This window comes from Daphnia pulicaria, chromosome 6 (assembly GCF_021234035.1).
Source record: "Daphnia pulicaria isolate SC F1-1A chromosome 6, SC_F0-13Bv2, whole genome shotgun sequence".
NCBI classification, from domain to species: Eukaryota; Metazoa; Arthropoda; class Branchiopoda; order Diplostraca; family Daphniidae; genus Daphnia; species Daphnia pulicaria.
This window is the reverse complement of record NC_060918.1, coordinates 5,943,416-5,958,854: the sequence shown is the minus strand read 5'-3', so window position 1 is coordinate 5,958,854 and position 15,439 is coordinate 5,943,416. Positions and strand designations below refer to the sequence as shown.

At 43.0% G+C, this 15,439-nt stretch overlaps 3 protein-coding genes across 10 annotated transcripts in view; 2 read left to right on the top strand and 1 right to left on the bottom strand.

Annotated features, from left to right (window-relative positions):
• Nucleotides 1-9,014, top strand: part of LOC124341860 (protein dj-1beta-like) — a 113,374-nt gene extending 104,360 nt beyond the window's left edge. The window contains exons 2-6 of one of the 2 annotated variants that reach the window (XM_046794815.1): nucleotides 6,653-6,824; nucleotides 6,907-6,959; nucleotides 7,017-7,251; nucleotides 7,315-7,437; nucleotides 7,501-9,014. In XM_046794815.1, the coding sequence (XP_046650771.1) occupies nucleotides 6,791-6,824; nucleotides 6,907-6,959; nucleotides 7,017-7,251; nucleotides 7,315-7,437; nucleotides 7,501-7,622 (567 nt within the window). In that variant the 5' untranslated portion in view covers nucleotides 6,653-6,790 and the 3' untranslated portion in view covers nucleotides 7,623-9,014. Of the gene's footprint in view, nucleotides 1-6,555; nucleotides 6,825-6,906; nucleotides 6,960-7,016; nucleotides 7,252-7,314; nucleotides 7,438-7,500 lie in introns of those variants that run through there. The other variant, XM_046794814.1, reaches the window with a different exon arrangement.
• LOC124341859 lies at nucleotides 425-3,902 on the top strand. Of its 4 annotated transcripts, none has more exons than XM_046794811.1 (12): nucleotides 425-818; nucleotides 886-1,501; nucleotides 1,570-1,629; nucleotides 1,700-1,738; nucleotides 1,814-1,867; nucleotides 1,939-1,971; nucleotides 2,052-2,120; nucleotides 2,195-2,236; nucleotides 2,296-2,370; nucleotides 2,470-2,553; nucleotides 2,800-2,904; nucleotides 3,290-3,902. In XM_046794811.1, the coding sequence occupies exons 2-12, from the start codon at nucleotides 886-888 to the stop codon at nucleotides 3,688-3,690; spliced, it is 1,578 nt and encodes a 525-aa protein (XP_046650767.1). In that variant the 5' UTR covers nucleotides 425-818; the 3' UTR covers nucleotides 3,691-3,902. The 4 variants fall into 4 exon arrangements, with proteins under 4 accessions (XP_046650767.1, XP_046650768.1, XP_046650766.1 ...); XM_046794812.1 differs by having other exon boundaries at nucleotides 873-1,501; nucleotides 1,703-1,738; XM_046794810.1 differs by having other exon boundaries at nucleotides 426-818; nucleotides 873-1,501.
• Nucleotides 8,858-15,439, bottom strand: part of LOC124341857 (arginine-glutamic acid dipeptide repeats protein-like) — a 30,921-nt gene continuing 24,339 nt past the window's right edge. For 2 of the 4 annotated variants that reach the window (XM_046794804.1, XM_046794807.1), the window contains 11 exons: nucleotides 14,839-14,934; nucleotides 14,648-14,763; nucleotides 14,455-14,567; nucleotides 14,191-14,341; nucleotides 13,892-14,110; nucleotides 11,145-13,816; nucleotides 10,875-11,055; nucleotides 10,655-10,797; nucleotides 10,218-10,565; nucleotides 9,371-10,075; nucleotides 8,858-9,289 (listed from right to left, as the gene is read on the bottom strand). In XM_046794804.1, the coding sequence (XP_046650760.1) occupies nucleotides 9,217-9,289; nucleotides 9,371-10,075; nucleotides 10,218-10,565; nucleotides 10,655-10,797; nucleotides 10,875-11,055; nucleotides 11,145-13,816; nucleotides 13,892-14,110; nucleotides 14,191-14,341; nucleotides 14,455-14,567; nucleotides 14,648-14,763; nucleotides 14,839-14,934 (4,817 nt within the window). In that variant the 3' untranslated portion in view covers nucleotides 8,858-9,216. Of the gene's footprint in view, nucleotides 9,290-9,370; nucleotides 10,076-10,217; nucleotides 10,566-10,654; nucleotides 10,798-10,874; nucleotides 11,056-11,144; nucleotides 13,817-13,891; nucleotides 14,111-14,190; nucleotides 14,342-14,453; nucleotides 14,568-14,647; nucleotides 14,764-14,838; nucleotides 14,935-15,439 lie in introns of all 4 variants that reach the window. The other 2 variants (XM_046794806.1, XM_046794805.1) reach the window with 2 other exon arrangements.

Sequence of the window (15,439 nt, the reverse complement as noted above, 5' to 3'; positions counted from 1 at the left end):
TTTCTTTTATTTAGGAAGCATTTATTGCATTTATTTTAGGAATCAATTGAATCATTCCAAAGCACTGCACGGCGCCATCTAGTGGTTTCGATCGGCAGAACGAATGTTATCGATTGAATTTGCATTTGCTTATGCATTGCTATCGATACATAATAGTTTCACTGCGAGAAATAGTGGAATTTATATATTTCCGAGGAACTGAGGATCTATGAGGAACGACGGAACGAACGCCGATGAATCGGAAGGGATTCAAACGTGGGCGAGAGGTGTGATGCTCTAAGTCATGGCATAGCGTTGTTTACATGCAAAAGAAGGTATGGCAAACGCCAGTGCAATGAAAATCGCTGGGATGGAAAAGGGGGTTTACAGTAAAGCGGGACTGGATGGACTGGAGGAAGGGTGCTTAGTCGAGGGTTACAGCCACAACCGTTCTTTTAGGCCTGGAGCTTATGGCAGCCGATGTGCGCATTACACTCCTGATTTCTTTTATAGGACACAGTGTTTTTTTAGAGTCGAAGAGTCTTAGTTCTCTAACAGGTTGTTAACATTGTTGGTACAGCACAACTTTTGGAGATGGGTGGTGGAATGCAGTAGGTAAAATAGGCGCGGCTTTGGCAGTGATGTTTTTCCTCAGGCACTGGCGAGTGGCCGTGATCTTACTATGCACGAACGAGACCAGAAAGAAGGTTGTTTCCGCTTTAGTCCGTCGCATAAAAAACTTCGAAGTTTTTTTATTACGTATACGTTGAATTCGTAGCGTCACATCTTTAGCTACTATTTACTGAAGCAACCGCACATTGTCGTTCGCTATTTCAGAGGTATCTTAATCATGATTTTCATCTCTATTGACATTTTATTTCGACAATTTTCAGTTGCCACTTACAGATGGGGATTTTGTTGTCTTGGCAACTGGTAGTTGCATCGATTCTTTTTCTGGCAAGTTTTGCTTCTTCGGAATTCGAACTACCTGATCTTCCAACTGATTCTGCCCTATACTATAAAACTCTCGAGGATAAAAAGCCGACTAAATTATCCTCCGTGCTATACAAATCCAACTGTGTCAATATTTACGATAGTGAATCCACTTCAAACAACAAGAAAATCTATTTCTACTCCCCGATCACTCTCCTAAATCACTTGAACGTCGCTTCTATTAATAACCAAACAGTCACTCCTAAGGGAATTCTCAGTGTCAGTTATTCAGTTGGAAATCAAGAAATCAGAACTAAAGTGGTCGAACACCTCAACCAGCTCCTCAGTCAACAAATCGAGCCCAGCCACGTGAAAGTCCATCCTTTCGACAGTGTTAGGCTGACCAGTAAAGTACAATCTGCTGATTTCTTATTGACCAATGAGTGGATTCCGTATAAGCCATCACTCAGGTTTACCTTGATCTGTCCGACACGGGAAGATTGCGATCGAGTGAAAACTCAAATGCGAATTGATCCCAAACAATTTGAACATTTGCGACTTGAATTTAATCCTCAATTTATTAACGACGGTGGGCTGATAGCGTTTTTATACTGTAATGGATTCACGAAATAATTCAAATTTTAATTCCATTTCTAGATACTTGTTTCAATGATGGAGTTGGAATATCCCAAGAAGATTTGTCGACACAAACCTACAGTATTCAAATAGATTTTTTTTTATTTACAAATTTCTCCCGCATTTCTAAATACTTATTTTATTGATGAAGAAGGAATATCTCAGGAAGATTTGTCAATACAAGTGAAAGGTCCAAAATTTAAATAATTTCACTTATAAAACGACCAAAAATAAATTAACAGGAAATCATTTCAAAATTTTTTAGAATTAAAAAAAGATTTAGAAGAAAGTAAATTGAATTTCGCCAAAGAATTGTCAAGTAATTTAAGGTTTTTATGAAATAGAACTTTTAACTTTTTAATAATGGTTGATTGTGCGTATTAAATTTAGATGTCGCTGGAAAATTGGACCACATTTTCCAAGGTAATTCATATAAGTTATTTTTGATCTAGCACATAGTAAACCCAGCATTCAAAAATTTTTTTAACATTTTGAATTGGCAGAAACAAAACAAGAATTATTGGCAAACATGGAAACCAAATTGGCGAAAGATGTGAACGACATAAGGGAAGGTGATATTACATAAAATGAATTAATTATTCGCTATATTAAAAGCTATAATAAATTTTGGGAAAATCGTCGATAGCATCTCAAGTCACATCGAACAATTTGAAAAAAGAACTACAAGGTTTTTTTCGGCCGATTACTTGAAGAAGAAGAGTAAACTAAAGTTGTTTGTTTTTTCAGAAAATAAAAAGTATTTTGCAGCAACTTCACAGATGTTTGCAGATAAAATAAAGGTCACAGAAGAAAATCTAGCAGGTAATTTGTGTAGGCTAATTATTAATAGGATTTTAGAGACTTATTTTACGCTCGACGAAACAATTGTTGTACATTTTGATTTTTCGGTTGGGTTTGCAGTGGCTTTGAAGAGCTTGGAAATTACGAGAAATGAGCTAACACAATCGAAGGGAGTCATTGAGAAATTGTCGGCAGAATTTAACGGTATGTCTTATGAAATTAATTAATTGTTGAAAATTTATGGCAAGCTTTACGCGAAATTTATCCGTTTAAACCTTTTTTTTGTAATATTTAAATTTGCTACTTAGAATTTTTACTTTAATTCTTAATAAATAATTCGAAGCGTGCATTAAGTTGTAAGTGAATGCCGCCGAAAAAGTCTGAGAAATAGAAATGAGTGAAAATTAATCTATTTTTTTGTATTTAAACTTCGTTTTATCGAATGTTCAGCATCTTTAAGTCATATGGAAACGACAACATATAATTTGAAATCAATAACCACGGAATTGAGCAGCACGAATGCTGTCAATGCGGATTTGACTACACAACTAAATGGTAAAGTATTAATTTTAAAGCCTTTAATTATAGAATGAGAAAAAACGAGTGAAACAAATTTAATTGAACAAAAACTCCTTCTCTTACACGAATTTCATTTTGGTTCAACTGCGAAAACAAGGGACTTCATATTTTATAATAAGAGAAAATATTTATTTTATACCGGTACTCAGGTCTAAATTGAACTAGTTTGTAGTGGCACGAAAGGAAATGGACTCAACTAGGATCGAACTAAATAGCATACTACCATTTTTATTCGAATGAAAATAGATAGTTTTTGAATTTTCTATTGTTCAAGTTTGGCTGTAGTAAAAAAAAATCACCAAAAATAAAATCATCAAAACTTAAAAAATATTTTAATTAATTTAATATTTTTCGTTTGCAGATTTACAAAAACGGATCGGATACGCCGACATCAAATTAGCACCCGTCCACTTCTACGTCCAGAGAAATTCTTCATTCGACAAAACCAAAACTCCGATTCCGTTCGAACTTGCTCGGGTGAATGAGGGAAATGTCATGGACTTACCATCCGGAATATTTACGGCCCCACGAAAGGGAACTTATTTCTTTTCCTTTACGGGAGTTGCAGAGTTCACAGCTTCAGCATCAACTGTTCATTTAGGCACAAGACTTTATTTGAATGGGGGTAAAATCGGAATGGGTTGGGTTGATGAGGTAAATCCCGTTTCTCGTCAATTAAGTTCGTTTACCTTCCAGTCGACGCTGAACTTAATACTGGCGATCAAGTCTGGGTTCAGATTGATGACCTTTCATCAGGAGTAAAATTATTTGACAATGTAAACCACAACACTCATTTCAGTGGGTTCGTGTTGAAGGAGGATATTGACGTCGCCTAGCTCCCCTTAAGATTTTGAGTTTTAAAGATCATTATGTATGGGATCTAGATGGGCAAATGAATTTGATTCTTATTTATTAAGAGATGGTTATTTCTTTACAAAACTGTTACTATCAAAATAAACATTTTAAATTCACAATAAAAGATCTTTTTTATTGTAAAATATTAAGATAGTAAAAAATAATTAAGATTTAACATATGTGAATTAAAAAAGATATAGCTAGGCTGTATTGATGCCATGGTCTACATGCGCATTGCTGCAATTATGTGCTCCTGTGCATTGCTAAATGCTCCAGAAAAATGCGTTTTGCAGGCCCTTCACCACTAAATTTATTATTAGAAATGCCTCTAAAAATTAATAAGTGGAAAGCTGTAATAGGCTACATTTCAAATGAAGTGTATCGATCTCTACCTTTTTCCCGCCTTTTTCCGCCTTTTTAGTCAATAAATCTTATTGTCGGTTATTATCTTTCATGACGTGTTACGAGTTAATATATATTGACGCGCTTTCCCTCTTCAGCTGAATGGTTATATTTGTGTTTCCCTTTCTAAATATAAGCTCTTAAGTTCCTTTTCGTTTGAGTTTGCTGTGAATTATGATGGTTAGATCCGAGTTCTAGCTGGTTCTATAGCTGACACTGTAACGTTCTTATTTTTTTTTTGTAAAAGTCTAACTGAAACGGAACAATTCACAATGGCCATGGATTTCAATTAATGAATCTAGCTCAGTTAGACTGAATTTGTAATAATTTGTTCCATTTAATCTCCATTTATTTCATTTAAAAATTTTATTGAGCAAGAAATATTAAGCGACCAACAGGCCAACAGGCGTAAGACAATCGGGGCATGGATGGATTGGTTATTACCAGTACAGAGCCACAGACATATTGTCGCCAAGTGGAGGGAACAGCAAACTTTTCAAACGGTGATGAATCACTTTCGAAGCCTCGGTATTCCGCCAATATATTTGAAATAATAGGAGCAGTCCGTCTCTGAGTGTTAAATTATGAAATTGAGAGTGTCTTGGAATTTTAATAGATTGAAAATTGAAAATTTGGAATTTTCCAATATTTTCACTTTATATATTAACTTTCATAATATTTAACTGACCCCTGACAACACAACACAAATCCTTTGAGAAAGTTTGTTTATATTGCTAGTCACGCGAAACAGACCAAGTGAAAAGATTTTCCATCAAAGTCATCAACAACTAGATAGGCCTATAGTCACCCTCGCATAGTCGCCTCAGTTTCCACGAGCTCTGGATTAATTTGATAAGGTTTGATTTACCGTATCTAATTGCAAGTAAAACCAATATTAAATGAGTTGCAGACGGAATGCAAACTCACGATTGCTTTTTCTATCGTTATCTATTTTCAACTCAACTTCGACTGTACGTGCTGTGTAACTTGTAAGTTCTGACTTGACTTGTGATTTGTGAATACTTTTCTAGCTTCTAGATATCGTGTATGACATAAATGTTTGGATGGACAAAGTTTCTTTGTTTATACATGATAGTAGTTTATGATTTGCAGATTTTGAAATGTGTGTTTTTTTTCGGGTTTTTTTAACTTTATCTTAGTCAAGTATTTTTTATCTTATGAAAATAATGTAGCGGACTTGCTTTATTGTATCCTGAAGGGGGCAGACAAAGAGTGTTCTCAGCGGTTCTCAGTCAAGTGATTCGTGGCGCAATAATGTTACCATACTTTTTATCATACTCTCATTGGGCACCGGCACAAATCTTTGCACAACCTGATTTTAAATTTTTTCAACAAACCTTGTTTCTTCTCCCGTTCAGGTACGTTAGACACAGCAGTGTATTAAAAAGTACTTTCTCTCACTCGCTACTCTCTTGTTGGTGACGTCATAGTCTACAAGAGAATTGAGAAATCTTATCCCGATCTACTTTCCTTTATTAAAAGCGCTGGTTGGGGGGGTAACATTGTTGGTTAGGGTAACATTGATATTTGTCGTGAGTGTATTAGTCTGGTGACGACCAATCAATCGATACACGTTACGCGTGTTATTACCTGCCCGTTCGACCACAAGGCTCAAAGTTGCGTTTCGATTTGTTTCAACTTTCAATCTAATCGAAATTCGAAATAGCCGATTCTCGTTGCCTTGTTTGTTTGGTGGAGGCTCGCAACAACACCAGAAAGATTCCCTGGTCTATTCTATGGACCAATATTTTTTCTGGGTGGCGGTGGTTTATGTCTTTGGATTACCGTGCCGAATTTCGAAAAATATGTCGTCCACAAATATTGGAAAGAAGGTTTCCAAAGCGACCCTTACATCCCATTACGTACATTGTCCCGCGTCCCCGAAAGAATCTGCGAATCTCGCATATAAATAAACGGTTCCCTAATATAAAATAATAATCTAAAAGGTACAGGCAAATAAGTGTCTTACAGACATTAAAAGGACATTCCTAAAAAAAATGTCTGCGGTCTTTGGCACTTGGCAGCATTAAATCGCATTGCGTTTTGTCGAAATAGACAGATTCCGGATTTTTGAAGTATACGTTCTTGGAATTCCTTTTCAAAAGCAGCTTATAAGAAACGGGGCATTCGGACCACTTCTTGAGACTTGACACTGGTTCAAGCTGAAGCTTCCCTAATATTCCTATGTTCCCTGTTCCTATAAACTGTTCTGCCCTGCTTTATAGTTTATACATTGATTTTGACGAACCCCCTGCCATATGTAAGTACAGCCTGAACAGACGCCAGCGCAGTCTATTGATAAAGAATACAAGTTTCACTTATAACTTGGACACTTTCGGAGTCCCAAGCTCCAGGCTTGAATTGATAATCGGAATTGCCATAAGATCCTTTACCTCCAGTCCCCTCCACTACTCTTTCGTTTTAACGTTTTTGAATTAATCTATAGTTTTCGTTTGCTGTCAAACGCCGGTTCTTTTGTCGCTCGAAACATACAACTTTGAGTCTTATCATTGCAGTAGTTTCGTCCCAAAAGAGTTCATAAATTGTTTCTTTGAAAATAAGCTTTTAATTTTCTCTGTATACAATGACTAAACAAGCACTTATCATTCTTGCAGAAGGTAAAATATAAGCAATTTGTTGTTTGTCTTCTGTTTATTTCATTCATATTTAAAAGTTTAAATTTTTTCATTTGGATTTCAGGAGCGGAGGAAATGGAAGCGGTTATAACGATTGACACTCTTCGTCGTGGGGGAGTAAGTTTAATTTTTAAAATATCACATAACATTGCCAGTAATTCTTAGTAATTGTAGATAGATGTAGTGGTTGCTGGTCTTGCTGGAAAAGAAGTTGTCAAATGCAGTCGGATGGTGTCAATTCTTCCAGATACAAGTCTTGAAGAAGCTCAAAAGAATAACTCACTCTATGATGTAGTTATTTTACCTGGGGGGTTAAAAGGAGCTGAACTTCTAAGTGAATCCCAACTAGTTGGTCAAATTTTAAAGCAACATGAAAAAGAAGGGAAAATTGTTGCAGCAATTTGTGCAGGTGCTTACATTTAAATGCAAGCCTGTGGAACCAATAATCCACATGTTTATATTTGAATAACAGCTCCTATTGCCTTTAAATCTCATGGCATTGCCAGTGGAAAAAATATAACATCGTATCCAAGCATGAAAGAAAGACTGGTTGATACTTATCAATATAATGATGGGGACAGAGTGGTAGTTGATGGTAAGCATTGATAGTTTAAGGTTTTTTAGTGATCAACACAATAATACTGATTCACATTTTCAGGTAACGTGACAACAAGTCGAGGACCTGGCACGGCGTTTGAATTCGCCCTGTCTTTGGTGGAGCAACTCGTCGGAAAAGAAGTAGCTGATTCGCTGGTTTCCCAGATGATCCTGAAAATCTGAAAATCTATTACGGTATCCTATATTGCACTTATTGTCTGAAAGACATTAAAAAGATAATAAGGAAGATTAGATAATAGAAATAGACATGCGTGAATAAATTATGAATCATCAGTAAAAGGCAGTTATTCTTACCATATATTGGATATGATTATTGAGCCTACTGATATTAGGTTCGAAATCTTGGTTGGAATTGGTTCGGTAAATATTATCAGCCTTGATTGAAATAAATAAAATTGAAATTGAGTGAAGTACCATTTTTCTGGAGTATTTTTATTTGGAATACATTTTAATTTAAAAATTTGGTTTTCTCCGATCCTCTTTTCCGCCCATTTCCGGTCAATTTTTTCCCTTGCACCGTATTCGATGAACTATTTTTAGATGAGAATATGTAGTATAACCACTAACCACAAGTATATTATCTTTTATCTAATTCTTTAATTTCATTTTCACCGTTATTTTTATCTTATGATCTAAATCAGGATTCAGGAGAAATCACAGCTTGGCGATTTGTTGTAATCCTATAGACGTATTATGACAATCTAAAAAACATAAAGAAAATAAATTGTAATCCTTAGCTTTGCGCTTTGCCCCTACTTGTTTAAGAACTGTACAATAATGTAAATGAAATTATTTCCGAGATTAGTTCTGAGATGATGGCGACGTTATTCGTCTAAGTGCAGGGGCAAACGAAAAAGACAATAATGGCTTAGTGGTTCTTGAAACCAACTGATAAGAGTATCAACATAGATTTGGCCATCACGACAGAAGCATTTTGCCTTCGGCCATACTACGAAATATCAGGAAATGTATATTCATGAAATTGAGCAAGAATTAATTAGTAACCAAGTCAATACTCAAATAAATGAAGTAAATGGCAAATTGAATTAATGTCTGCACGTTCTTTGGTCATTTCAGCATTTATTTAGGTGTCTAAATTATCTTGCCTAAATTCGGTTTCTCATCCTGTAGTTTTCTTGCATCCTGCAACATTCACTAGATGCAATTTAAATTTATTGCGAAGGAATTTACGAAAAAATCATCAATTTACCTTATAAATGTAAAGTTAATTATTATTAGCTCAAATCATGTTAAATGTTGTTGGCTAAATTGTCTTACCTAGTTCAATGACAAAGTTGAAAAGTTTTCTTATTGATCAAGCTGAATTCAACCGCGATCGACAACATTTTAAAGCACAACAAGATAACACAAAGAAAATTGAACTAAACCTGAAACCGTAAGAGAAAATCTCTTCATATTTATTACTGTAGTTGCACACGCAATAGTACAAGAACACGAGAATTTCAAGATGTGGAGAGAGGAGGGAGATTGGCTCAAACACCAGTGGGACTCCACTCTTAATAGCATTGCCAGTTACTACTTTAAAATGTCAAACGATAGCAAAACTTGTTAGGGTAGTATGTACACAAAGGAAATGAGAAAAGAAATTTAAAAAAAAAAGGAAAAAAAAAAAAAAAAACAATAAAAAAACATGCTTTTTGTTGCTTTTAAAAGCCATCGTTTTTAAAAAGGGATGAAAAGCGCGAGAAAAGGACAATATTGTTTTAAATTCATTTTCGGCGTTCAAGATCTCCAACTAAGGTCGACCCCCACGTGCAGCTTCTTCGATGGCTCGCACCTTCATCTCTCTCTCACGTTGTTGCTGTTGCCTGGATTGAGACAATGATACTTCATTAAGAAACTGGCCGAACCAGAAGAAGCCGTCATCACGTGTTCCAATATTACTATACCTAATGTACTCTTCGTGTTGAGCAACAATATTGGGATGAGCATGGGGATGTAGGGAAGGACCAGACGGCGGGCCAGAGGGTGGAGCACCGGGGTGAGGGAATCGCTGCTCCATCATCTGCCGCTGGAGCTGCTGTTCGGCTGCAAACTGCCGAGCAAACTGTTCGTCGTAGGGACGACCCAGCATGGCAGCAGCGGCTGCGGGGTGCAGTCCCAGCGCGCTGTCTTGGTGTAGCATTCCCGGCGGAGGTCTGGGATATCCGGCGTTGAGAGGGAATCCCGGCGGCGGTGGCATGTCTTGACCTGAGGGATGGAGATGGAGGTGATTGTGAGTGTGGGCGTGAGCGTGAGTGTGGAGTTCGGGGTTAAGACCAGCCATTTGAAGTCGAAGTTGGTCCGCCATGGCTGCATGAATGCGCTCCGCCTGCAGCCGATCCACCGCTGCTTGGTGGTCCCGCGCTTGGGCCTCCGAACGGGGATCTCCAGGTCCACCTCCTCCGCCGCCACCACCCGATCCCGGAGGGCCGCCGATCGATCCCCCCATGCCGCTGGGCAGCTGCAAACCGAGACGCTCGAGTCGTTCTCGTTCCATGGGATTTAGTCCGCCGCCGCCTCCACTCGGATTTCCTCCCAGTTGATACAAACTAAAACCGGGAGGAGGACCTAATCCCGCACCAGGAGGCGGTCCACCAGGCATTCCACCATATCTGTTACAAAAGGAGAATAAGAGAAAAATATGCGCCAAAGCATTAATCACATCGGCAGACGGCAACCAATACGAGAGCTTTGTCATGTTTGTTAAGATAACCTTTCCGTTGCTAACGCTGATTATTTTCATCCTCTTATTACCTGCGATGAAGTTCGAGCCAATGCGGATCAAGAGGGCCGGAGAGTCTCGGTCCAAGACCTCCAGGACCACCAGGCATTCCCATTCCAGGGGGCATTCCGGCTCCATTTTTAAGCATCTCTTCTTTAAAACGATCCGATATCTCACGCTCGCGGAGTTCGCGGAGCTCCCGCTCTCGCTTCTCGCGTTCCAACTCCAGTTCTAGACGCTCTCGGGCTCCAGCACCATACATACTAGCAAGCTGATAATGCAACATGGGATCCATGGCTGGCGGGCCGAGTCCCAGTCCACTTGGTACGTTTCGTTGCATTCCACCCGGAGAAAAACCTGTGTGAGGTCGGGCGTACTCACTGCAAAAGCCAAGAGAAAAAGATTGAATGACTCAATTCTCTTGATTTAAAATTTAAAAAAAAAAAGATAATCAAATCAAATGATCAACCTTAATTGACGCAAAGCTGGTGTGTCAGGATATGGGCGGGGGCCAAATCGATCAAAGCCAGGAGAAGTGATGGTCTCGATAGGCCCAGCTCCAGATGTTGAAGGCTTGGGTGTTTCACGCTTATCCGGCGTGGCAGCTTTCCGCTAAACATGAAAATAATCGTAATCATAAAAATAGACTAATAGATAAAAAAAAAAAAGACGACGACTCGAAATCCTACCGCGTGAGCAGCAGCTCTTTCCCTTTCTTTCTCTTTTTCTCTTTCATCACGATCGCGTTCAGCTTGCCTCCGCAGACGCTCTTCCCGTCGCCGGGCCAACTTGGAATCGGGCACCGGCTTAAAAGTGAGATCGGTTCGAGCACAGGAGTTACCTTCGCCGCGGTTCCAGTGACGCAAGAAACTACACAAAGCCAAAATTCAATTTAAAACCAAACCAAAAAATGAATCGACAAATTTCCAAATGAAAAAAGCCATATTCCTTTTCCTTACATGGCACTTTGGCTGCGATGGCACTCGGAATCTTCAATTCTTGGTTCGGGACTCGGTCCGCGCGGAATGGTGTTGGCCACCGGACTGGGAGCATCTTCATCCACGTCCTCGTGCATGGTGTTGTTGGCTTCGTCGTGGGCAGCCGACATGGCCGCCGCCACCGAGGAGGCCGACGGTGGAGGAGCAATTCCGGGCATCATGTGATTGCCGACAGTCGGCGAAACCGGCGGCAAGGTCAGCCCAGCAACTGGATGCGATAGCGTCGAAGTCGAGGCCACGGGTTGGATGGGTGTGGACGAGCGCGGCTGGAGATGATGATGCGGATGCGATAGCGGCAGAGGCAGTGAGTGTGGATGATGAGGGTGATGATTCCAGGGCGACTCGGATTTGGCTTGCAAATCAGCCAGCGACGGACCGCCGAAACCAAAGGGCCCACCCGGCCCCACGCCAGAGTAGGTCGGCATCGAACCCGAAGTGGGAGGGTATCCGCTGCCGAGACCGCCACTCGTCGAGGCCGGCGACGAGAAAATGGGCAAGTACGGCGAGGACGAAGACATAGAATGGGACATGGGGGGCATGGCTGCTGACGATGGGTGATGCGGTCGTTTGGGTGGCGGACTCGGCCCTCGCTTCGCAGGATTGATGGAGCCAACATTGACCATGGCTGACGAGGAAGAAGGTGGCGGCGAGCGGGATCGCGACGGCTGCGACGGCCCCATTTGAGACCCATCAGACGGCCCTTTGTTGTTGTTGTAAGGGCGACCGCCGCCCAAACCGCCGTGACCCGAAGACGACGAAGCCGAGGTCGACGTGACCGGAGGTGAGGGGTGCATCGACGTCGCCAGTGGGCCGTTTCCGTTTCCGTTGCCTCCACCCGAAACATTGGGCGCGAACGGATTAACCACCCCGGAAGGCGAGGTGTGGAAGTTACCCAAACTCAGAGAACTCTGGTGGTAATTGGCCACCGAGGACGGAGGAAAGCTGCTCGATCCAGAAGAGACGACAACAAACGACGGCGGTGACTGAGGTCGGGGTCCAGCCGAGGCCGGCGGCGGAGGGGCATGCATCCGCATAGGAGGGTAATGGTAAGCAAAAGGATACGGGTAGTAGGGAGAATAGGCGTGCGCTCCCGGCTGGTGATACGGTGACAGAGGCAGCCCTTGAGGCGGTCCCAATCCCAACCCGTGAGGCAGGAAATGGGGCGGATAAGGCAAAGAATGGGCCGGTGGAGGAGGTGGAGGCGGCTGAGATTGCTGCGGTTGCGCCGGCGTTTGTTGCTGTTGCTGTTGTTGTTGCTGCTGCTGCTGTTGTTGCTGATGCTGGTGCTGCTGCGGAGTCGGAGTAGAAGCTTTTTTGATAGCAGGACTCGATTTGGAACCGCTGTTTGAGGAACTTCCACCCTGGCCGCTCCCACTCGACGATTTCTCCAGCCGAGGAGAGGCCGTCGGGTGCGGATGAGCAAGTCCAGGTTCGCGCTTGGGCTCCATCAGAGAGGCCATTGGGACGCTGGGGGGATACGATACAAATCCACTTCCCATGGATGGCATTGATCCATCTCGTGGAATGGAAGACATGTCCCGCAACGAGGCAGCAGAAACAGCCGGTGAAGAAGAAGAAGCCGAAACTGCGGACGGGTCCACCATCTCCTGTTTGATTTTCAAGTTGTGCGGTTCGCTCTGTTCGGGCATGTCACGCGGGGCCGACATGGGCAACGGGCCCAGGTTCAACGGTCCCAATGCAGGAGCAATAGTTGGATGATTAGCTGTCGTCGTAGGGGCGGGGGAGGCCATCGCATAAGGAACCGCGTCGACCATAGCTGAGGTGGATTCCAGCGGAGCGTAGGGTCGAATGAAGCCGGAATGAGCCGGCGGCACCATAAAAGGCGACGAGTGCAGACCGGACCCTGGTGGGCCGCTGCTATTGGCATTCCTGAGGGCTCCGTCGGCAGTGGCGATCGACATGTCCAGTGGAGGTGGGAAAGACGAGGACGACGTGGTCGGCGACGGCAGTTTGGGCGAGGAAGGGCCACCGAAACCCGAAGAGAGCGACATCTCTTCTTTGCCCATCCAGGCCGGCGTGGGCATCTTGTTGCCCCCCTCAATGGCCCCAGAAGTCACTGCCTTGTCTTGCAAAGTGGGCGACAACAGCGCTGCCGGACGACTTTTCATATCTTCGTTCGCTGTCGAACCGGCGGTGGCCGGATTGAAATCTGGTTCCAGTTTGACCATGGGTGGCAGATCGTCGGATTGGTTGGGTTTCACGGCCTCGAAGCTTCCTGGACGAGGGCCAGCCAATGTGTGTAGGGGACTAGGAGAGTCGCTCCTCTCCTTTTCGTCTGGTGCCCCATCGCTGGATGCCACTCCATTGGCTAGCACGGCGCTGGTGGCTGAGGCAGAAATGGCGGAAGAAGCGTTGTTCAAAGTAGCAATGGGATTGGCGGACGAGGACTCGTTGGGTGCAACCACTTGCTCGGCAATGGCTGGCGCATTTGCATCGGTGCTCTTGCCGGCCGGCATTTCTGGAGATGAAGTTCGGGAGCCACCGCCAGCGGATCCGGAACCAGCGCTACGAGCTTCGCTCGGTTCGAGATCTTGATCGACTTCACCGTCCAATCCATCCATGCCATTATCCTCCAGTGAGCTGCTTTCGCTCGAGACGCTCTCGGACGGACTCTGTGGCAAAATGATTGGGAAAATCAAATCATTTGTTTTAATTTAAAACTAATAAGTAGCGATCGATAGACTCACCTCAGAATTGGCGTCGTTCTTCTTCTTCTTCTGGCGGGGTTGGCCACGCTCATCTTCGTTGCCGTTGCCGGCCTGCTCGCGATCTGGGCCAGGCACTTCACCACCGGTGCCCCCACCAGCAGTGCCCCCACCAGCTCCTCCGCCTCCGTGGCGTCTCTTGTGCCCTTTGCTTGGACTTTCCACCATCGACTTGGCTTTGTTGCCGTTATTGCCTTTATCCTGTAACAAGAGTCAATCAAACCAATAAAGACAATCAAAGAATTCAACACGATTTTAAAAAATTGAGAAAGATGACGCACCTTCTCATGCACGACCGAAGAAGACGATGATGAACAGTTGCTGGCCGAGCTGGGCGACTTGCGGTGACTTCGCCGCTCGTTGCCCTCCGGTTCCGGGCTGTTGTTACCGCTGTCTTGCTTGGGTCGATTCCGCGCGTTCTGTACCCCCATCGTTAGCGCAAAACAAGACGACAGAGAAGAGGAAAAAAAAATGAAAAGAAAAACAAAAGTTCAAGCAGGCTCGTTCGCTGGTCTACGCCAGACAACTCAAGTAATAAGTATACCAATTCTTTCGTGCGTGTTCTTGTGCGAACACGGCCCTCCACTTCTTCATCGTCAGGATTTTGGACGGGGCGAAACATGTACGGCGGCTCTGAGCGAGCCTCACTCTCGCTGACCTGTCATCGTCAAAGAAATTCACAAGATTGAGAAAAATATGCAGAGAGAGAGATGAGATGGGATAGATAGGATTGTGTACCTGCGCTTGTTGAGTAGTTTTTAACAGGGGAAGCTCGCCGTATTTCTTAAAGTGCACTCGACAATCCGTACATAAGAGGGCCTTGTCTTTGCCCGCATGATGCCAATCTTTCGATGCTGAGAGAGAAAATCATTTCAAATTAGACTGTGAAAAAAGTTCAGACTGCAAATGACGTTTGACTATATACTTACATGTAGAGAAACAGTGACGACAGTGGTAGGCAGCTAAATCTCTCGAATCAGAGTCTTCATCAGAATTATCATCCTCGCTGGCCGAGCTTAAATCTCCTGTGGCACACAATTAAAAGCAAACGAACGTCGAAATGAATTGACAATATTTATGTTGTTCATTTGTGTCGCACGAAAAAGCATTAAATAATTTTAAGGACATAGTCTACAATTATCAAGAGGCAAGAAGACGCGGAGAGCGTAGAAAAATAAGGCCGAAAAAACGCTAATTTAAACTTCAACCAGACAAGGTTCCAGAGAATGCGGTGGAAAGAGGGGTAAAACGACTCCTCAACCATCTGGACCGGGAAGGAGGCGCCTCTGCTGTGGAGTGGAACCCACCTGATGTATTTATACATTGAGAGAAGGAGAGAGAAGGAGAGAGAGAGAGCCGACGAAAGAATGACGGAGCGATAGGGTCGGTGCGGTTACACGTTCACACACAAGCCCCTCTCTCTCAACGAGAAAACCCCGCAGAGAGGAGATAAAGACAGAGAGGAGGGCATGGGGAGAGAGCCCGAGGCGACGGAATTCCAGCTTGGTGAAGATCTCCCTTCCATTCTTC

Coding starts and splice junctions, on each gene's coding strand:
- LOC124341859 (XM_046794811.1), top strand. CDS start 886: ATGGGGATTTTGTTGTCTTGGCAACTGGTAGTTGCATCGATTCTTTTT. Junction 1,630..1,699: donor TTTGTCGACACAAACCTACA/GTATTCAAATAG, acceptor TTATTGATGAAG/AAGGAATATCTCAGGAAGAT. Junction 1,972..2,051: donor ATTGGACCACATTTTCCAAG/GTAATTCATATA, acceptor TTGAATTGGCAG/AAACAAAACAAGAATTATTG.